At 45.3% G+C, this 23739-nt stretch overlaps 1 protein-coding gene across 1 annotated transcript in view; it reads left to right on the top strand.

Moving 5' to 3' along the window:
* Positions 1-23739, top strand: part of LOC124606903 — a 388350-nt gene that overhangs the window by 52722 nt on the left and 311889 nt on the right. Inside the window, exons 2-3 of the mRNA XM_047139004.1 lie at positions 2315-2550; positions 22766-22873. Of these exons, the coding sequence (XP_046994960.1) occupies positions 2315-2550; positions 22766-22873 (344 nt within the window). The remainder of the gene's footprint in view (positions 1-2314; positions 2551-22765; positions 22874-23739) is intronic.

The raw sequence follows: 23739 nt of genomic DNA, 5'->3' as shown, positions 1-23739 counted from the left end.
CTGTCCATTCACACCGCACAAGAAGTGTGGCAGCCAACACAGTGAACAATGCTTAATCGTAAGGGCTCAATACAGAGTCGCAATTCGTTTCACTCTCGACAGAGGTACTCTCCCAGTGAAGTACTGAGGAGAGACTTGTTCCTCTATCCAAGAGCGACAATGGAACGGCCCCTTTCCACGGCCGGCCGAAGTGGTCGTGCGGTTAAAGGCGCTGCAGTCTGGAACCGCAAGACTGCTACGGTCGCAGGTTCGAATCCTGCCTCGGGCATGGATGTTTGTGATGTCCTTAGGTTAGTTAGGTTTAACTAGTTCTAAGTTCTAGGGGACTAATGACCTCAGCAGTTGAGTCCCATAGTGCTCAGAGCCATTTGAACCAACCCTTTCCACGCCAGACGTGAAGTTGTATATGTTTCGGTCTCTTCCATTACTCCTTCAGCTCAAGGCGTCAGGAATATCGTATGCCAATCAGCATTGATCTTCTAAAACTGGAGAATGACGTTTCGTTTAAGGCGACCAGTCCGGAAATCTGTAGTATCGGCGTTTGGCGTTTGCTGTCTCCCTGTGAAAACCTCTGAAACTACGTGCTATGTGTAAAGAATGCGTAGGCTGGCCGCTCCCACACAATGTAGCGGAATTTGCTTTTAAGCCGAACACGGGGTCGTTCCTCCTTTCCCTCGGGCGAGCGCTGTCTGCTCCACGGGCGGCCACCGGCCGACGTAGATGGGTTGGGACCAGCCTCCTGGCGTGCGGTTGCCTCTCTCGAACTAAAAGCTCCTGTGACCGTCGTGTCTGGAATGTATGTGTGTACGCCAGCCTCGAGTATTTCAACGACGGTGCGCACTTGCGATTTATTAGTTATTTGCATATCGTTTACATGAATTCATACAACATTGACTTTATCTTATCGAGTTTGGGTTCGAATGAAGCGTCTTGATGTGCAGAATATGATTCTGAGGGCGGAATATGTAAGCAATGAAGGTGAGGAGACCACGACGTATTACAATATGAACTCCTCACTTTTGTTCCGACACAGTTCGAGACTCTGGAGAAAAATTTTACACCTGGTGTTCTACATGGCAAATAGCTTATCCTGCGTTACCTTCAGGCACTGCACTTAAACTATTTCTGATTTCACTGGAAGATCCGTACTTCCCACTTTCATATCAACAGGCTGAAAATGCATACTCTAAATCTCGGGCAATGTTACGGGTCAGCGTCACCACACGAAGATTACGGGGAAAGGGGGGGGGGGGCGGCATGTCACTCTCTAACAATTATTTACCAATAATTAAGTGGCGGAATATTTACGGGTACAGGATGGCTTAACATGGGGAAGATGAGATTTTCATTATTCACTCTCTGTATTTAACATTTATTTATCATTCCTTTAAAATCGCATAATAAGTTCAATTAAACACAGTTCAAGCAGTCATTCTGCGCACTCATTTGATAATTATGGCATTTTAAACTGCAAATCGTCTAAGAGTTGTCTTGAATCCTCACGATTCTCTCTCAAGAGCCTTGATGTGGATAAATACGTACAGCAACCAGTAATCAGAGTCAGAACTGCGTCTGCAAAATCACAAGGATTACTAAACATTTTTGCTGTTACTAATTACAAGCAATGTAATTGGCAGAGTAGTATTGCTAGTATTTCCTGTAATGAAAAGCATTCAGTGGGGAATGTTTCACATTTGCAAGAACGATCTCACTTAAGTAATTTAGTTCATCGAAACAATTAGAAACTAACCTTTCGTCTGACGAAGACAGTCTAAAGATGCAGTGGCAATTTCTCCAGATCTGTTGACAATGATATTTTGAATTATCGCTATACTCAGTGAATGAAATGTAGTTCGGGTGCCTGTGAACATAATAATACGTAGAATTGGTTTTCTAAACACAAACTATTACGGTACTGTAAGGATTCTTACGTATTAATTGCATTATTAATATTTTCGCAACTGTTTCTTTAATACAAAATTAAAGCCAACGGAGGAACAAATGTACAACATACTTACTAAAGACCCTTTTGTTGAGAAGCAATTTTATTGTGGACAAGTGTAACTTTTTCATACGTTGATAAATCTCAGGAGTCGGAAAAATCGCAGGAGTCACAGAAATAGCAGAAGTAGCAGGAGTCACAGAAATCGCACAAACAGCAGTTGTAGAGTGCGGAGGGATACAAGTCCTGGATTCGTTAACTGCGACAAATCACAGTTAAGAATAACAGATAGTGAAAAGTAGCATTCACAGGAATCACTGATATCGGAAACAGCAGTGTAGCCCATCATTATGCGTTGATCGCGCTGCGCAGGTCGCCAACGCCGCGGATGCTGGTGCTGGGGGTGTGGGCGGCGTTGTGCGCGTGCGCACTGGCCGCGCCGTGCCCGCTGCCGGACGGCTCGGAGGCGTCGCTGGTGGCTCTGCTGCGGCTGCGGCACGGCGCCAACTGCTCGCGCGTCTCGCTGCAGGGCCTGCAGCAGCACGCCGCGCTGCTCGCCGCCGCCGACGCCGCCAACGCCGAGGCGCCCGCCGGCACGCTCAAGATCGGTACGTACTGCTTTGGATCGCCCAGCTTCAAGTAGCAAATTTATATATCACTATAGTTCTCATGATGCTAAATGTAAATACACTACTGGCCATTAAAATTGCTACACCAAGAAGAAATGCAGATGATAAGCGGGTATTCATTGGACAAATATATTATACTAGAACTGACATGTGATTACATTTTCACGCAATTTGGGTGCATAGATCCTGAGAAATCAGTACCCAGAACAACCACCTCTGGCCGTAACACCGGCCTTGATACGCCTGGGCATTGAGTCAAACAGAGCTTGGATGGCGTGTACAGGTACAGCTGCCCATGCAGCTTCAACACGATACCACAGTTCATCAAGAGTAGTGACTGGCGTATTGTGACGAGCCAGTTGCTCGGCCACCATTGACCAGACGTTTTCAATTGGTGAGAGATCTGAAGAATGTGCTGGCCAGGGCAGCAGTCGAACATTTTCTGTATCCAGAAAGGCCCGTACAGGACCTGTAACATGCGGTCGTGTATCGTACTGCTGAAATGTAGGATTTCGCAGCGATCGAAAGAAGGGTAGAGCCACGGGTCGTAACACTTATGAAATCCACTGTTCCAAGGGCCGTCAATGCGAACAAGAGGGGACCGAGACGTGTAACGAATGGCACCCCATACCATCACGCCAGGTGATACGCCAGTACGGCGATGACGAATGCACGCTTCCAATGTGCGTTCACCGCGATGTCGCCAAACACGGATGCGACTATCGTGATGCTGTAAACAGAACCTGGATTCATCCGAAGAAATGACGTTTTGCCATTCGTGCATCCAGGTTCGTCGTTCAGTACACCATCACAGGCGCTCGTGTCTGTGATGCAGCGTCAAGGGTAAGCGCAGCCATGGTCTCTGAGCTGATAGTCCATGCTACTGCAAACGTCGCCGAACTGTTCGTGCTGATGGTTATTGTCTTGCAAACGTTCCCTCTGTTGACTCATGGATCGAGACGTGGCTTCACGATGCTTTACAGCCATGCGGATAAGATGCCTGTCATCTCGACTGCTAGTGATACGAGATTGGGATCCAACACGGCATTCCGTATTACCCTCCTGAACCCACCGATTCCATATTCTGCTAACAGTCATTGGATCTCGACCAACGCGAGCAGCAATGTCGCGATACGATAAACCGCAATCACAATAGGCTACAATCAGACCTTTATCAAAGTCGGAAACGTGATGGTACGCATTTCTCCTCCTTACACGAATCATCACAACAACGTTTCACCAGGCAACGCCGGTCAACTGCTGTTTGTGTATGAGAAATCGGTTGGAAACTTTCCTCATGTCAGCACGTTGTAGGTGTCACCACCGGCGCCAACCTTGTGTGAATGCTCTGAAAAGCTAATCATTTGCATATCACAGCATCTTCTTCCTTCCGGTTACATTTCGCGTCTGTAGCTCGTCATCTTCGAGGTGTAGCAATTTTAATGGTCAGTCGTGTAAATAATGTACTGTTTTACCTATACAGTACTAAAAAAAAGAACAACTTTATAATTAAAGTAACATATTCTCTCTAAAACTGACAAAACTACTGTCTCTCTCTACTAGTCCAAAGGCGCTTCAGTTGTATAAGAGAATATTTGATCTTTCTCCAAACCTGACACATCTTCCAACGTTACGAGATATCATAACATCTTTGACACTCATCTATTTGTAAGCACTTTGTACGCATCAAAACATGTGGTGCGTGGTAGAAAGGGTTCAAATGGCTCTGAGCACTATGGGACTTAACATCTGAGGTCATGAGTCCCCTGGAACTTAGAACTACTTAAACCTAATTAACCTAAGGACAGCACACACATACATGCCCGAGGCAGGATTCGAACCTGCGGCCGTAGCGGTCGCGCGGTTCCAGGCTGAAGCGCCTTGAACCGCTCGGCCACTCCTGCCGGCCGTGGTAGAAGTATTTTCTGTGACAAATCTAAAGTGTTCAGTGAGAAGAAATTACGCGTTCAACGATAAGAATGCAATGGGAGTGTATTCACATCTGTTGGACGAATGTTATGAAAACAAACACTCCAAACCGACATTTCACGTAAGTCACATCCAATGAATATCTGTAGCGCAACCATCTGTGTGGCGTGCTTATAATTATGTATTATTATTATTTGAGGACAGTTAATCTGAAAAAAAAAACGCACCACATGTTGTAAGGAAAGCTTGGAAACTGCCTGTAGATGAATCATAACGATTCGAAACCGGTAACGGTACCCTTTGAATAAAGGAACTGAAAGTATATTTGTGGCTGGTTGCTGTCCCAACACCATCAGCCACGGTCTCTAACCGTGTCATCATATGACAAAATTGGAAGGAGAAAGGGCTTGCCCACAAGAGAAAGATGCTGCAACACCTGAATGTGAACATCGTCTGGCCCTGGCACGGAGGATCGGGATTAAGTAATAGCATGATCTAGCTCCCTCCCAGGAAGGGTGGCATTGTAACACCCGCGATTCTGACAAGAGAAGGATATCGCCTGAACCTCTTCAGCTCGTTTCCGATGAAGGAAGGTAGGTTGAGAGTGGGAGGAGCTCTAAATCTCCGCAAAGTGGTGGCTCAAGGTGTTGGAGATAGCAATAGGGTCCATGGTGACATCGTCTACTACTGTCAGGTCGGAAATTGGGGAATGGATCTTGGTCTCAGAGAAATGTCTGGGGTTGGTCCACATGATGGAAGAGAGAGTGGAACTGTTAAAAGAACTAGCAAATGAAATTCACCTAGCTTTTTTGCTATCGCGAAGAACGTGTCGAGACTGTGCATGCAACTATTTATAATGAATGCAGTTTACCATCGTAGGATGACGGTTAAAAACGCGGAGAGCACCTCTCCGCGTGTGAATTGCTTCGCGACACGCCTCAGTCCAACAAGGAACTGTGACATGGCGTGGTAAAGAGGAAGTGCGAGCAATGGAACGTTATGCGGCGGTAAGGGTCATCACAACTGGGGAATTTTGTTCGTCGAAGTTCGTCAGGGATCAGTAGAGCCTACAGTCGGTTTTAGTAAGCTGCCATATCGGTGTGCACGTAGGTGGGATAGGAGTCAGCAAACGGATAGCACTCAGGGAATGGTCTCTCCAGTATGTGTCAGAGAGAACGGACCACTCAGGACGATGGCCAAGTTGGGCAGTCCAGAAGGATAGGTCCAAATGGAAATAGGTGTGAGTTGTCCGAAAGGAACGCGGGTGTCCCTGTGCTAAGGCAGAAGAAGTTGACTGCGAAGGTCAGCCAAGAGGGCACCAATCAGACAGGTTCTGGGAGAACCCCAAGGGGGATGGTGCGCATTAACGTCACCAAGCAGCAGAAAGGGGTGAAGTAACTGTCTAATAAGCTGGAGGAAGTCTGCCTTGTTGACGTCAAATGACGGAGGGATGTAAAAGGTACAAAGGGAAAAGGCCAAGTGAGGAAGGAAAATGCGGACTACAACAGCTTGAGGCAGGTAGTCAGGGAGTTGCGTGGACTATGAATGTCATATGAGCAGCATGACTCCCCCATGAGATGGAATGCCACCCTTGATGGGGGGAGGTCAGAATGGATCGGGAGGAAATGCGAGAGCTCAAAGCGGTCTTGAGGACGCAATTTTGTTTCCTGAAGGCAGAGAACAAGTTGCGATTCTAAGAGCAGCTGTAAATCCTCTTTTTTGGATCGAAGACTGCGAACGTTCCATTGGAGGATAGTCATGACGAGGAAAACATGAAGGGGTGTCATTTCGGCGGCATCTGAGTGTCAGCCTTCGAAGACTCACTGCTACAGGGCTCAGAAACAGGAGGATCCTGCTCCATGAAGTCTACAGAAGCGTCGGAATTCTCCTGTTGTCGGCCTGCGTAATGCAGGACAGAAAAACGGTTGTTGGTGCGCACTGGCGACATGGAGGCAGGTCAGGTGAGAGTGTCACGTGGTCACATCATCGAAGAGGACTTTTGAGTCAGTGAAGGAGAAGACCGTTTGCCTTTGTTTGACTTCTTGGAGCATTTCCCGTTATCAGAAGAAGACTGAGATGGAACTTCCTGGCAGATTAAAACTGTGCCGAACCGAGACTCGAACTCGGGACCTGTGTTCGAGTCTTGGTCCGGCACACAGTTTTCATCTGCCAGGAAGCTTCATAACTGCACACACTCCGCTGCAGAGTGAAAATCTCGTTCTCAAGACTCAGGTGTTGGTTGGCAGGAGGGACGTAGGAAGTCTTCACGGGAGTGTTCTCTCTGTCCTTTCCAGCCTGCTGGTTGTGTAACTGGTGACTTCGCCGCATGAGGCGAAATTTTGGTGGCGTGTTGCACGGCTAGAGGAGGAGACGGGGATGCTACGATGACGCTGGGCGATTTCACAACTGCGGTGCTGAATTTGAGGTCACATGTCTGCGTGGCCAAGTCCTTTGTGGAGCGAGACGTAGCAAGAACAGTACTGTAGGTGGCAGATGGTAGAATGCAGGGTTTCCGACTAGCCAACAACTTTCGAGCGACTGGGTGAGACACTTTTTCCTTCACCCATGGACAGCCTATTCATCGAAATACACGGAACAATCGCGGGAGAAGGCGGCATGGTCGCCATCCTAGTTGATGAAGGAAGGAGAAGGAGGCAGACAATCGCCTTCGTGAGCATCTCAACCAAAGGTTACACATTTGGCTGGTTGTCGATAGTCCTCTCGAGTGTGGGTGTAATGATGACACTGGTAGCAGCGCACCGGGTTCGGAATATAAGATGTGACTGTGATAAGTTCATAACCTGCTTTGATCTTTGTTGGAAGAACCGCTGTATCAGAAAGAGAGTGCATGTGGGCACTAAGGAGGTATCTAATTTTTTCGTCACCCGGTGGACTTCAATGATACCCTAACCAGAGAGGCACGTTTGGATTTCTACCTCAGTCAGACCATCGAGCAGCCTAGTGTAAATAACACCACAGGAAAAATTCAACGTTCTATGGGCCTCAACGCGAATGGGATAGCTATGGAGGAGAGAAGCTGCAAGCAGTTGTGCTTGTGAATCAGAAGTAGTCTCCAAAAGCAAAGTGCCATTGCGCAAACGAGAGCAGGATTTCACAGGCCTGCAGTTGCATCAACACCTTCCTGAATAATAAACAGATTTACCGTAGGGTAGGACTGACCCTCTTTAGTACATGAAACCATGAGGAACCGTGGTGCAGCTGTTCGTGTTTTTGAATCGTTAGCCTCATTTCGTTTACTTTTCATAGCCGTTGACTGAAGATGATTGGCTCATTGAGAGAAAATCCCCACGATTGCCAGCGTCTTCGACAGCGCGCTCCTTACAACTGGGGGCCCGTTTCAGAAGGGGGCGCACCTGTCTTAGGTAACTGTTCACACCTAAAGTTATACCTACCGAACACCTAACAAAGGGACCAATCGGCGATTTGGGAAGGTAGCCGCTCAGGCAATCGTCACCTCCCTGGACCTGGCGTGTACCAGGGGATTAGATGCGAACCCTGTTACGCGTCAGACGCGTGGGCCGGCCTTCAGGAGCGCACAGGGAGGAAGAAGGGAAAGAGAAACCTCAAACACAGAAGTGGAGGAAGGATAGGAGAAGGTGAACGAAGAAAGAAAAAAAACGAAAAACAATAGAGAGTATTCTCATATTGACTACCGAAAATGCAGAATAATGGCTTAATGGCTCTGAGCACTATGGGACTTACCATCTATGGTCATCAGTCCCCTAGAACTACTTAAACCTAACTAACCTAAGGACATCACACAACACCCAGTCATCACGAATGCAGAATACATTTCCGAAAACAGTCCAGACATGTTCCCCAATGGAGGGGAAAAGAACAGCAAGAGGATAGACTTGAGCATAGAAGGGAGAAAATGCTGCGATGCCCGGGGGCCGGGGTAACCAAGCACAAACCCGCCAGAGAGCCACGAGCCCCTTGGCGGCGAAACACTTGGCTCGGCTCTCATTGTTGGCGCGCCGAAGGCGCACAGCCGCACGTAGTGCTTCTTCTCCATTACACAACACTAATGTTATTAAAAAATGGAGATAATGAAAAACTCGGAATAAATTATGTTTGACTTCTGTTGAGGGACTCTAAGATAATTGTTAGTAAAATCAGAATAATTTACACTACTGGCCATTGAAATTGCTACACCACGAAGATGACGTGCTACAGTCGCGAAATTTAACCTACAGGAAGAAGATGCTGTAATATGCAAATTATTAGCTTTTCAGAGCATTCACACAAGATTGACACCGGTGGCGACACTTACAACGTGCTGACGTGAGGAAAGTTTCCAACCGATTTCTCATACACAAACAACAGTTTACCGGCGTTGCCTGGTGAAACGTTGTTGGGATGCCTCGTGTAAGGAGGAGAAAGGCGTACCATCACCTTTCCGACTTTAATAAAGGTCTGATTGTAGCCTATCGCGAATGCACTTTATCGTATCGCGACATTGCTGCTCGCGTTGCTCGAGATCCAATGACTGTTAGCAGAATATAGAACCGGTGGGTTCAGGAGGGTAATACGGGACGCCGTGCTGGATCCCAACGGCGTCGTACCACTAGCAGTCGAGATGACAGGCATCTTATCCTCATGGCTGTAACGGATCGTGCAGCCGCGTCTCGATCCCTGAGTAAACAGATGAGGACGTTTTCAAGACAACAACCATCTGCACGAACAGTTCGACGACGTTGGCAGAAGCACTAACTATCAGCTCGGAGACCATAGCTGCGGTTACCCTTGACGCTGCATCACAGACACGAGCGCCTGCAATGGTGTACTCAACGACGAACCTGGGTACACGAATGGCAAAATGTCATTTTTTCGAATGAATCCAGGTTCTGTTTACAGCATCATGATGGTCGCATCCGTGTTTGGCGACATCGCGGTGAACGCACATTGGAAGCGTGTATTCGTCATCCCCATACTGGAATATCACTCGGCGTGATGGTATGGGGTGCCATTGGTTACACGTCTCGGTCACCTCTTGTTCGCATTGACGGGGCTTTGAACAGTGGACGTTACATTTCAGTTGTGTTACGACCCGTGGCTCTACCCTTCATTCGACCCCTGCGAGACCCTACATTTCAGCAGGATAACGCACGACCGCTTGTTGCAGGTCCTGTACGGGCCTTTCTGGATACAGAAAATGTTCGACTGCTGCCCTGGCCAGCACATTCTCCAGATCTCTCACCAATTGAAAACGTCTGGTCAATGGTGGCCGAGCAACTGGCTCGTCACAATAGGCCAGTCACTACTCTTGATGAACTGTGGTATCGTGTTGAAGCTGCACGGGCAGCTGTACCTGTACACGCCATCCAAGCCCCATTTGACTGAATGCCTAGGCGTATCAAGGCCGTTATTACGGCGAGAGGTGGTTGTTCTGGGTATTGATTTCTCAGGATCTATGCACCCAAATTGCGTGAAAATGTAATCACATGTGAGTTCCAGTATAATATATTTGTCCAATGAATTCCTGTTTATCATCTGCATTTCTTCTTGGTGTAGCAATTTTAATGGCTAGTAGTGTATGTTAGAGAAATGTTAATAAATGAAAATAATTTCTTACATGTTACTTGAGATAACATTATCCTTCTAAATCACTGAGGTTCGGGAGTGAATTCTATGTCTACAAGAACGTGAAATATCACACTCTACACACATAATCTCAGGTCGAATCTTAGAATGTATTACAAAATACCCCGAAAAAACATTTCTAGATGTTCGTGAAAAGAAACGAAACATGCGTATTTATATTACTAAGCGCCCATCCCGGGGCACGGAAAGCACGGCCAATAGCTGGTTGCCTACCTAACGGTTTCTGTGGACAACAAAAATTTCATTTTTCAATATTTGATATAAATAGTGATTGAATTTCAAAATTTGAAATACTGTCATAACCTACTTCTTAAGAGGTATAATGAACACATCAAAAAAAATATTGCATCACACAGGTTCCCAGAACTCCTGAAGATAGACGTTGACTGTGGATATTGTATCATAGACACAGTCCCTTTAACTCTTCAGAGACGTCACTAACCCGTCCAAAGATGTAAACAACCATGTATCAGCAGCGCCTATTAGACGGAGGGTGCCCGACAGCCGATCAGTTCCAGTCATTCCACCAGGAAGGAGGTACGCGGCTCGTGTTGTCTGTAGTTCAACCATGCCTAGACCGTCAATACCGCAGCTCGATGGCGTCTGTATTACTTTATACCAGAAAGGACTCTCAACATGGGAAGTGTCCAGAAGTCTCGGAGTGAACCAAAGCGATGTTGTTCGGACATGGGGGAGATAGAGACAGGAACTGTCGATGACATGCCTCGCTCAGGCCGCCCAATGGCTACTACTGCAGTGGATGACCACCACCTACGGATTAAGGCTCGGAGGAACCCTGACAGAAACGCCATGTTGAATAATGCTTTTTGTGCAGCTACAGCGCGTCGTGTTACGACTCAAACTGTGTGCAATAGGCTGCATGATGCGCAACTTCACTCCCGACGTCCATGGCGTGGTCCATCTATGCTATCAGGACCACCACGCAGTGCGGTAAAGATGGGCCCAACAACATGCCGAATGGACCGCTCAGGACTGGCATCACGTTCTCTTCACCGATGAGTGTCGCATATGGCTTCAACCAGACAATCGTGGGAGACGTGTTTGGAGGCAGGTTTCCTGCTCTTTTGGGGTGGCATTATCTGGGGCCGACGTACGCCGTTGGTGGTCATGGAAGGCGCCGTAACGGTTGTACGATACGTGAACTCCATCCTCCGACCGACAGTGCAACCATATCGGTAGCATATTGCCGAGGCATTCGTCTTCATGGACGACAATTCGCGACCCCATCGCGCACAACTTCTGAATGACTTCCTTCAGGATAACGACATCAAATGGCTCTGAGCACTATGGGACAACTTCTGAGGTCATCAGTCCCCTTGAACGTAGAACTACTTAAACCTAACTGACCTAAGGATATCACACACATCCATGCCCGAGGCAGGATTCGAACCTGCGACCGTAGCAGTAGCGCGGTTCCAGACTGTAGCGCCTAGAACCGCTCGGCCACGATAACGACATTGCTCGACCAGAGTGGCCAGCATGTTCTCCAGACATGAATCCTATCGGACATGTCTGGGATAGATTGAAAAGGGCTGTTTATGGTCGACGTGATCCACCAACCATTCTGAGGGATCTACGCCGAATCGACGTTGAGGAGTGAGACAATCTGGACCAACAGTGCCTCGATGAACTTGTGGATAGTATGCCACGACGAATACAGGCATGCATCAATGCAAGAGGACGTGCTACTGGGTATTAAAGGTACCGGTGTGTACAGCAATCTGGACCACCACCTCTGAAGGTCTCACTTTATGGTGGTACAACATGTAATGTATGATTTTCATGAGCAATAAAAAGAGTGGAAATGATGTTTATGTTGATCTCTATTCCAATTTTCTGTACAGGTTCCGGAACTCTCGGAACCGAGGCGATGCAAAATTTTTTTTGGTGTGTGTATTATCTGAAAGTTCCACACAGTAAGACAGTAATTACAGTTAAAAATTGTGTAGATGTCTTGAAGCAGCATAACTCTTCATACGCGACGAGGCCCACGAGAAATACGATCTCCATAACGAACCTGTGACGTCACGTGAGTCGCCTTAGCCGCCAAAAATGGCAAACGCTCGTCTCTGTGCAGGATCCACATGGAATCAATTTGTCATTGAAAAGGTACCCACTAAAGATCTTAGCTTTGTCGTGTGTTATCGAGAGCTTGCATGTATTTAAACCCACAGTTAAATTTATTAAACTCGTCTGAAATACTTACTCGCATCCCGCCGGAGATGATTTCTGTAGTGTCACTTGCTGTGTCGCACAGCACAGGGCTACTACATCTTGTTGGCCCCGCTGCACAAATATCGGGACTATATTCGTCCACTATTTGAGAATGAGAGCATTTAGTGACTTCCAAGAAACTTTACACATGATTTCAAAACTTTATGAATCTTTTTCGCTGACACCACCCACAAAATAATAATAATAACAATAATGATAATAAAAAAATTTATCGCTTACTACATTTTCACTGTTCACGCAGAAAAACGGCGACATCATGCGTGACGTTTTGATTAATTTCTTCTTCACTACTAACTGTATTCACAAACACATATAGCACTGAATGTACCAGCAAAATTATATCATTGTGTGACGCAAGGTTCAGGAGAGACCTAACTCGCTTTATTTGTTCATGAGACCCAGAAAATATTAGATACAGGCTCCCAGGTAGATGCCACTTTCCTTGACTTCCGGAAGGCGTTCGATACAGTGAGAGCCAACGGAATATAAGACCAGCTGTGTGGCTGGATTGAAGAGTTTTTAGCTAACAGAACACAGCATGTTGTTCTCAATGGAGAGACGTCTACACATGTTAAAGTAACCTCTGGCGCGCCACAGGGGAGTGTTATGGGACCATTGCTTTCCACAATATATATGAATAACCTAGTAGATAGTGTTGGAAGTTCCATGCGGCTTTTTGCGGATGATGCTCTAGTATACAGAGAAGTTGCAGCATTACAAAATTTCAGCGAAATGCAGGAAGACCTGCAGCGGATAGGCACTTGGTGCAGGGAGGGGCAACTGACCCTTAACATAGACAAATGTAATGTATTGCGAGTACATAGAAAGAGGGATCCTTTATTGTATGATTATATGATAGCGGAACAAACACTGGTAGCAGTTACTTCTGTAAAATATCTGGGAGTATGCGTACGGAACGACTTGAAGTGGAATGATCATATAAAATTAATTGTTGGTAAGGCGGGTGCCAGGTTGAGATTCATTGGGAGTCCTTAGAAAATGTAGTCCATCAACAAAGGAGGTGGCTTACAAAACACTCGTTCGATCTATACTTGAGTATTGCTCATCAGTGTGGGGTCCGTACCAGGTCGGGTTGACAGAGGAGATAGAGAAGATCCAAAGAAGAGCGGCGCGTTTCGTCACCGGGTTATCTGGTAAGCGTGATAGCGTTACGGAGATGTTAAGCAAACTCAAGTGGCAGACTCTGCAAGAGAGGCGCTCTGCATCGCGGTGTAGCTTGCTGTCCAGGTTTCGAGAGGGTGCGTTTCTGTATGAGGTATCGAATATATTGCTTTTCCCTACTAATACCTCCCGAGGAGATCACGAATGTAAAATTAGAGAGATTCAAGCGCACACGGAGGCTTTCCGGCAGTCGTTCTTCCCGCGAACCATACGCGACTGGAACAGGAAAGGGAGGTAATGACATTGGCACGTGAAGTGCCCTCCGCCACACACCGTTGGGTGGCTTGCCGAGTATAAAGTTAGATGTAGATGTAGATGTAGAGATATAATGTCATAAGCAGTGAGGCGCGTGAAAAGCTAGCTTCTTCTTAAAACTGAGTTCAGGTTACCCATGATATACTCATCCAGTGTTTGGTAACAAGAGTGTTCTGTGACTTGGAACAAACTTTAAAAATAACTTCAAACCTTTTCTAAACTTTTTATCGCTTGCATGTCTAATGCCAAAAATTTAACCATTAACTCTGTTGTTAAGTGTTCAGAAGTTTGAAGCGGTTTTATGCATGGAAGTTCGATTCTTTAAAGAATTCAGGCTTTAATAGCTGCAACGGATACAGCAATGAAATATTTATGTGATGACAAATGATAATTTATTCCCGACCGGGATTCTCTCCCTGCTTTTCACGATAATTTACTTTAATCATTAGGCTGTCTGCGCAATGATGCCACCTGACTCAGATCTTTAATTTTATTGCTTCCATAATGTTGGAAGAAATGGCAATGTCAGTAGCGGAGCAGACGATGTATGCACTATCTGTTCAGCAGATTCGAGAGACCCCTATGCAATGTGGAATCAACCACTAAATATCACGAGAGGCGGACACACCAGGATAAAAGAAGGCAGAGAGTATGGTGTTGTCAGTAGTGAAATAGGAACAGTAGAATGGATCGGTCAGGAATGTTCTGTGACTTTCAACGTGGCCTAGTCATTGATGTCACCTGAGTAACAAATGCATCAGAGTCATTTAAACCCTTCTAAAGCTGCCCTAGTCGACTGTCCGTGATGTGGTAGTGAACTGGAAACCTGAAAGAACAACCACAGTTAAACCAAAATCTTGCAGACCTCGTGTATTAACGGACAAGGACTATCGAGCGCTTCGGAGGATGGTCGTAAAAAATCTCATGAAAGCTGCGGAAGTAGTCGCTCATGAGTTCCAAATCGCTACCAGTAGCCCAGCTAGCACAGTGACTATGTGTAGGGAGTTAAAAAGAGTGGGGTAAAATGTCCAAGAGGCTCCTCATAATCCACAAATTTCTTTTCTCAATGCTAAGCGACACTTGAGGTGGTGTGGAGAACGACACTAACAAGGGGAGGCCGCCAATTGTGAAATTCAGATTCTATTCATACTGCGCATAATAAAAGCTCATGGCCAGAGGTGTAATGTGGCAAAGCACCAAGACGCACTTCTCAGCCGTTGTCGAGAAAATCGACAGTTAAAAGAAACCGTTGCGGTGAAATACTCTCTACGATTAATAATTTTCGTGGTGCAGCGGTAAGCGCTCGGGTTCGTAATCCGAAGGTAGCCGGATCGAATCTCGCGCCATGCAACTTTTTTTTTGTATTTGTTTCTTGTAATATATATATTGCAACAATTATGCATATAATAAGTTGTTGAAAGTCGTTTGTCGTGGATAAACTGGCGACTTCGAACATCATTATGTTTTCCGCAAACAAAGTTGTATTTCACAAATGTTATTGTCTTCATAATGTTAACCACGTATAGTTAACGGAAGACGTAGAAACGATATTCCGAAACGAATACGTATAGCGTAAGTGCAAACGTTCGAATTAGAATAGAAACCCCACGAACACAAATTTGCTGTGGCAGGTATGAAATATAAACTCCGTTACTCGCTCGTTACACTTGAAGGACAAATGTTGAATGGGCCGAAACGAGCCGCCACATAACAGCGTAGTTGCCTGCTAACTTCGAAAGAAGGTAGATGCGGTCCCTAGCGCAACGGAAAAATGGAGGCGGTACAATTGGACAGCGATCCGCCTTCACCAACATGCATAAGCAAATCATTAATGAATTACAAAAAACTAATAATAATAAAAAAATGCATTGCGCGAGATTCGATCCGGCGACCATCGGATTACGAACCCGAGCGCTTACCGCTGCGCCACGACGCTGCAGAAAATTATTAATCGTAGAGAGTATTTCACCACAACGGTTTCTTTTAACTGTCGATTTTCTCGGCAACGGCTGAGAAGTGCATCTTGGTGCTTTGCCACATTACACCTCTGGCCATGAGCTTTTATTATGCGCAGTATGAATCTAACCTGAATTTCACAATTGGCGGCCTCCCCTTGTAAGTGTTTTTGAGTTGTGTTTCACTTTATACCCTTGGGCAAGACGATACAATGGTTTGAGTTGGGCGAATGCCTGGAGCACGTTACCTTCCACTATATGTACTGCCAACAGTTAAGTACGAAAGAGATGGTGTCGCGGTATAGGGGTGTCTTTCGTGGATAAGGTGTGGTCCCGTTGTTGCGTTTGAAAAAATGCTAAATGTGGAAGGATGTGAACACATCTTACACCATTGTGTACTGCATACACTAGATGAATGTTTCAGTGACGATGATTTTATCAGCATGACGATGCAGCCTGCAGCATCTGCGAGGCAATTATTTGTGGACAGTAACACCCGTAAAATGGACTGGCCTATTCGGAGTTCCGACCTCAACAAAATGGAACATCTTACGGATGAATTACAACGTCGACTTGGCTTCAGACGCCAGTATTCAACATCAATACGTTTTCTGGTTTTACCTCTTGAGGAAGAATGGACTGCCCTTCCTCCACAGATATTCAGATACCTCGCCAAAAGTGTCTCCAGTGCACTTCAAGCTGTTATGAAGGCGAAGGGTGGACACGCCATATGTTATTGAACACCAGTAAGTCCCGTGATTCTTTTGATCAAATACCCTGTGAGTTGACATATTACACTGCCCAGTGTGCGATACGTGTATTACCACACCATGTGCCATGCACTTTGAAATAGATCGCAAATAGCAAGAAACAGTGAATACAGATGCCTGAAAAATTACAATAAAAGGGAATAAGTAGTTTTTATTCTCTTTAATGTGACCCTAACTTTCATTACCCTTGATGTTTCCTTCTAAAACTTCCGAACACTTCATCCAAATGTCCCCTACTATTGGTGTAAGAGATTTTTTTTGCAATACCATAGCCTACCTTGCAATACAACTGTACATGAAGTGAACGAAATTCGCTGAAATGAAATACATGGGATCAATGCCGATGAACTCAGATAAATACAGTGTGTAAATGTAAAATCGGTACCTTCGTTAAAGAGTCTGTACAATATGATCGCACATGAACTGAATGAAATTCGCTGAAATGAAATACATGGAATCAAAGTCGATGAAATCAGGTAAATGCAATGCATAAGTGTAATAGCGATACCCTTGTTAAAATACTGATACCAGTAGCTCACCTCCGGCGCCTGCAATGTTGCTGGTGTCCTAAAAAGTATTACATTACATCAATATACCGTCTGGTACCGCACGACCACTACGGTCGCAAGTTCGAATCCTGCCTCCTTAGGTTAGTTAGGTTTAAGTTGTTCTAAGTTCTAGGGGACTGATGACCTCAGATGTTAAGTCCCATAGTGCTCAGAGCCATTTGAACCATTACGTCAATACGAGGGTTGGAACTGTAATAGTGGCAACTGTTATTTACAGCTCGTACAAAATCGATATTTGTTTCAAAGTTTTACTGACCTACAAAGTAGTCACCAGCATTGTGTTAACCCGTTGCCAGCGATGTGGAGGTCATAGGATACTCTTAGCAGTGCTAGTTGTGTTGACAGTTCGAGCGGCGCGGTCTATTGATCGACGAATTTGTAGCAGTTCTGAAGCGAATGCCGTGAAGTGTTTCCTTCAGTTTCAAAATCGAGTTTAACTCACGAGGGCTTAAGTCAGGGGAGTGCAGTAGGTCGTATAGCACTTAGCAACCCCATCAGTCAAACAAATCAGTAACAGCTCGCACTGTACGTGCTTGAGTATTGTCCTGCAAAATGATGGTCAGGTCCTACAGAAAGTTCCATTACTTCTGTCTCTAAGCTGGTCGTAGGCTGTGTTCCAAAAATGAACAGCATAGAGACAGAAGCGATGACACTTTCTGCAGGACCTGACCATCATTTTGCAGGACAATGCTCAAGCACGTACAGTGCGAGCTGTTACTGATTTGTTTGACTGATAGGGCTGCTAAGTGCTATACCATCTACTGCACTCCCCTGACTTAAGCCCTCGTGAGTTAAACTCGATTTTGAAACTGGAGGAAACACTTCACGGCATTCGTTTCAGAACTGCTACAAATTCGTCGATCAATAGACCGCGCCGCTCGAACTGTCAACACAACTGTCACTGCTAAGAGTATCCTACGACTTCCACATCGGTAGCAACAGGTTATACACAATGCTGGTGACTACTATGAAGGTCAGTAAAACTCTGAAACACGTATCTGTTTTTTACGAGCTGTAAATAAATAGTTGTCACATAAGTTTCTTTTTACACGATGTATTTTTGTTAAATTACTACTTCACATCTAAAAATTCAGCTATTGAAGTTACAGATACGTGACAACAGTGTGGTATAGGGTGCGCCTTCGAGTCGTGAGAGTCAATCAGTCGGTTGCGAGAGGCTATCGTGGATGGTTCGGCTGTGGCCCAGAAGCGCCAATAAAATTCTAAAGTGTTTAGTCTCTAAAAGTGAAAAGAAAAAAAAGTGTGAATCGTATTCTTGATTCAAGGAAAGTAATTTTGGGAAGGGAAAGTGTGTGGATTCGTAAGTTTTGAACATTGTCAAAGATCGTGGAGTATTACGTAACTGTTAGCACATGCTGTAACGTTACACCTTATCGTGAAAGTGTGGGTGGAGTACATTGATTGGAGTCTTTAATTAAATTCTTTACTTGGCTGTGTGCATCAGACATGAGTAAATCATCGCCTATCCAAATAATGAGAAAGGAACTTATCTGACTACTAAATTAGACAGAGATCTCAGTTTATTACACATACATGCAGTTAAATTCGTAACAAACAAATTGAAAGAACATTAAATTGGCGGACTAATCCATTGGCAATGTGGAATGCGGAATGTGACTCAGGTGAACGCGTATCTGGACAAAACATTTACATTTGCAGGCATCGTACTGTGTTTGCGGAAGGCTGGTGCATAAAGGATGAAAATACTACTCATGGATATGCATGTACATCTATTTCGAGTTTGAAAGGATGTTGAAACTGTAATAGCAAACAAGTCTTAGGAGGAAGTCTACAATTACTGAATGAATCGTCTGTATCTACAGTTTGTTCCGCTGTTGCGGGTGATCTCACCAAGCTCATAATCTGCAAGTGACAGCTGACACGGCTGCAAAATCAGTCACTGGCTTGAACCAACAGCTCCTCTCTGTTTGCTTCTAAGTTCAGCTCAGTCAGATGAGCCTGGATAAATCATCTAGAAGCGAAGTCTGCCCGTCAACACGCCAGCCCGAGAAGAAGCCTGCCCCGAAGTCCCCAGTCTAAGAGACAACTTTCTGTGGAGCGCTTCCGACAAAGGAAAATGTTCCCTGAGGCTTTTGGCGTCGAGTAAATCGTGATTAGCAGAATAAGAGCTCTTATGAGTGCCAACCAGTAAGAAGTTATTTTATAAGACACTGGACTCCCCCCATACTCGCATTTCAGGTCGTTAAACAGGCACGAAAATCTTTAGTCTTTGCACTCCAAAACATTCCTCCTACTCTCTGCATGCTTTCATACGGTGGCCATTCTGGACGCCTGTGAGCACAGTTGAACTCCCCACTCCCAGTTATAAATTATTTACATGAACCAATGGTATCCGTTTTAGATTTCTGTAACTATTTCGATTTGTCACAATTAGGCAAGGTGTTGGCGTCCCATTATCTTCAAAAGGGGCCCTAAGCTTCCTGTTTGCATTCCACTTTCTAATACTTTATCTTGACAGCCAGGGTTTTTCAGAAAATTTTGAATGTCCGCCGCTTCTCTCCACAATCGTTGTTCCTTTGGGAGTATGGGATTAAACGGCATACATCCTGTGAACACACACTTAGCTAAAGACAGCCTTTGCTCCCCTGCACATCCTGGAGATGTAATTTGCATTGTATGACTTTGGATGGTGGCGTCAGGATAGACTTCATTCAAAACGCAGCCTGGCTCGATTCTAATATCTGCCTGGTGGGTCTGTTGACGCTGGAGCGAGAAGCTGTTCTTTGAATGGGAGTAGAGAATTCACTCCTTGCAGTTTGTAGCCCTACTGTGCTCTCGTCTTTCTCCGTGGAGTCCATCTTGCGACCATATTGGCTTCTGATTTAGCTGTGCATGCATTTCAGTATAGGAAATTGTAATGTAAGAAGTCATATATTGGCAATCACTCGTATTGATTCACTTTTAGTTATCTGGTGCAAATTAATTACTGCGATTGTATTTGACTCTTTCATATTGGTTTTACACAACTTAAAGGGCAGTTTGGAAAAAATGGTCGCGTAACAGGGGCAGGGTGATGGTGTGTAACTGTCGAATAACTGTTGAAGTAACTAAATAACAGAATTTTTCACAGTTTGAAATAATTGAAAGTAACTGACACTTTGTGACCAAGTGAGCTGAGTGTTGTTAGACAGAAAGAATTTGATGAGGGGCCATAAACTGGCTGCAAGGAAAAAGAATAAACTATGTTTAATTTTGTCAGACTTATTTCAAAACATCAGTTATTATAGTTTCTAGTACGTAGAAGAAACAGTACACAGGTTGGTCTAGGCACGCAGTTCAAATAGTAGCCATCTATGTAACTGATGTACAGATCTCCTTTCACTTGTCCGATAGCTGTATACTTAAGTGAATTCTTAAATTAAATTCGGAGAAGACAACAGTAGCGGTTGTTATACATAATATCACTGACAGATTCAACTCATTTGCCATGTGGGTCAAGAGAAGCTGGCAAGTGGGTGACATGTATAAATTGGTATGTGTTAGTACAGGTACGGCAACATACCAGAAAACAGAGGATCAAAGTACTCTTTGGACCAAAGGCACGAGACTAGCAGCAGAGAGAACCAAAGCCCAACAGGATCCTCCCCTCACTTCTTGTCCTCTCTCCACGCCCTCTTTCCATTCGCTTATCGCCTACCCTCTTCCTTTCCCCTTTCTCTGCGGCCAGTGCCTTAGCCATGTTCCTTCCCCTCTCTACCTAAGCCCTATCGTAAGCTACACCCCTGTTTTGGAAATAGGCCAATCATGCTGAGCTTCCGAATTTGGCTTAAAGAAAACATACTTTTCATTATCTACCCCAGAAAGTAGAGGGAGCAGTTCGGGTTCTGTCCAGCAGAGGAGTCCAGCTCTTCTCAACCAAATACTACGAGGGCAGCTCAATAAGTAATGCAACACATTTTTTTTCTCGGCCAATTTTGGTTGAAAAAACCGGAAATTTCTTGTGGAATATTTTCAAACATTCCGGCTTCGTCTCGTATAGTTTCATTGACTTCCGACAGGTGGCACCGCTGTACGGAGCTGTTAAAATGGCGTCTGTAACGGATGTGCGTTGCAAACAACGGGCAGTGATCGAGTTTCTTTTGGCGGAAAACCAGGGCATCTCAGATATTCATAGGCGCTTGCAGAATGTCTACGGTGATCTGGCAGAGGACAAAAGCACGGTGAGTCGTTGGGCAAAGCGTGTGTCATCATCGCCGCAAGGTCAAGCAAAACTGTCTGATCTCCCGCGTGCGGGCCGGCCGTGCACAGCTGTGACTCCTGCAATGGCGGAGCGTGCGAACACACTCGTTCGAGATGATCGACGGCTCACCATCAAACAACTCAGTGCTCAACTTGACATCTCTGTTGGTAGTGCTGTCACAATTGTTCACCAGTTGGGATATACAAAGGTTTGTTCCCGCTGGGTCCCTCGTTGTCTAACCGAACACCATAAAGAGCAAAGGAGAACCATCTGTGCGGAATTGCTTGCTCGTCATGTGGCTGAGGGTGACAATTTCTTGTCAAAGATTGTTACAGGCGATGAAACATGGGTTCATCACTTCGAACCTGAAACCAAACGGCAATCAATGGAGTGGCGCCACACCCACTCCCCTACCAAGAAAAAGTTTAAAGCCATACCCTCAGCCGGTAAAGTCATGGTTACAGTCTTCTGGGACGCTGAAGGGGTTATTCTGTTCGATGTCCTTCCCCATGGTCAAACGGTCAACTCTGAAGTGTATTGTGCTACTCTTCAGAAATTGAAGAAACGACTTCAGCGTGTTCGTAGGCACAAAAATCAGAACGAACTTCTCCTTCTTCATGACAACGTAAGACCTCACACAAGTCTTCGCACCCGAGAGGAGCTCACAAAACTTCAGTGGACTGTTCTTCCTCATGCACCCTACAGCCCCGATCTCGCACCGTCGGATTTCCATATGTTTGGCCCAATGAAGGACGCAATCCGTGGGATGCACTACGCGGATGATGAAGAAGTTATTGATGCAGTACGACGTTAGCTCCGACATCGACCAGTGGAATGGTACCGCGCAGGCATGCAGGCCCTCATTTCAAGGTGGCGTAAGGCCGTAGCATTGAATGGAGATTACGTTGAAAAATAGTGTTGTGTAGCTAAAAGATTGGGGAATAACCTGGTGTATTTCAATGCTGAATAAAACAACCCCTGTTTCAGAAAAAAATGTGTTACATTACTTATTGAACTGCCCTCGTAAGAGAGCTTGTAGGAGGGTACTCCCAACTGAGAATGTTTGACATTTATTTTATAATGGAAAACTGAGAACCGGCGGATGGGAACTATTTTTAGTATAATGTCACGACAGGTTACCCAGAAAAAATATGGAAGCCCATTGTACGTGTAAGCCTATTTGTTTATTTCTGCACGTAGCAAACTGGATAACTTGCTCAACGTATGCAGACGATACGATGCATGACGCTTGTTCAGAAGGGACTAAGCCCTTGAACTTAAAGAGATATGTCTCGTCCATCTCGCTGCAACATTTAATTAGACACAAGGATGTTATTAGTACTGTATATCACCTAACGTGGCCTCTTCGTGTTCGAAAGAAAAAAATCAACCGTAGTGTATAACTGAATAACAGCTCTCTTCCTGTTTCAGGTGTACAGGTGTTTGACACATGCTCGGAGCCTGATGACGCTGTGAAGGCGACGTTGCGAGCTCTGGTGGCCAACGAGGGAACCTGTCTGCAACCGCCGCTGTTCCTCGGTGAGTAGCCGTCACGATCTGGTAACTGCGCCAGATGCTTATTTCAGCTATTGTCTATCGGTTTTAGATTCTAAGGCATTTCCGACAGTGTTGACGCTTCTACCCGTGTCCTCCAGGTACTTAATGTTTTGGTAATAATTGCTGGAGTGCGAAGAACGTATTAAGAAAAACGACTAAGCGTCTACTTGTGTTGTAGTAGACTGAGACAGGGGTGGGAGGAAGGAAACGTTTACGTTTTCTTTGATGACTTCAGTTTTGATTTCCTGGCGAATTAAGCTTACTATAAAGTTCTCAGGTTTTCAGTGCAGTGAGATGATGTCAAAGGCGCTATACCCCATGAGATTCACTCAGATGAACAACAGGCTAAATTAGCCAGGTGACAGCGCGTAAGAAACCTGCGCAAATAAAAGGGGTCCTTCCTGTCAACCCCAAGCAAGACTAACACTGTTCAAAAAATCGTTCTGTTCTGTAGAGCGCTGTGCTCATCTTTCGTTATAAGTCTGGCCAATTATTTTGCTTTCAGGATGTTCTCTGCTCAAAACAATTCAGATCAGTCAAGATCTCTGCAAACATTCTGAGGAGAATGCTGTTCCAGCGACAGGGTGCAGTACAGTTAAAAGTGACCCACACTTCTGATAAAAGTGATTCACTTTACCTTATGAGGAAGACTATGGGTAGCTAACTGAGCACACACAACATGATTGACGTTATTTATTCAGCCCTGAGTGCCAAACCGTTTGAAGTTCCACGAATTTTCAATTGGTTACTAACCCTATAGTAGGTCCTAAAGAGAAAACTGCGCAATGGAATTTTAATTATTGAACTCCAGCAATATTCAGTATTTGTCTCCAACAAGATGCAGAACA

This window comes from Schistocerca americana, chromosome 3 (genome assembly GCF_021461395.2).
Source record: "Schistocerca americana isolate TAMUIC-IGC-003095 chromosome 3, iqSchAmer2.1, whole genome shotgun sequence".
NCBI classification, from domain to species: Eukaryota; Metazoa; Arthropoda; class Insecta; order Orthoptera; family Acrididae; genus Schistocerca; species Schistocerca americana.
The sequence above is the reverse complement of the archived record's forward strand: the minus strand, read 5'-3'. Positions and strand labels throughout refer to the sequence as shown.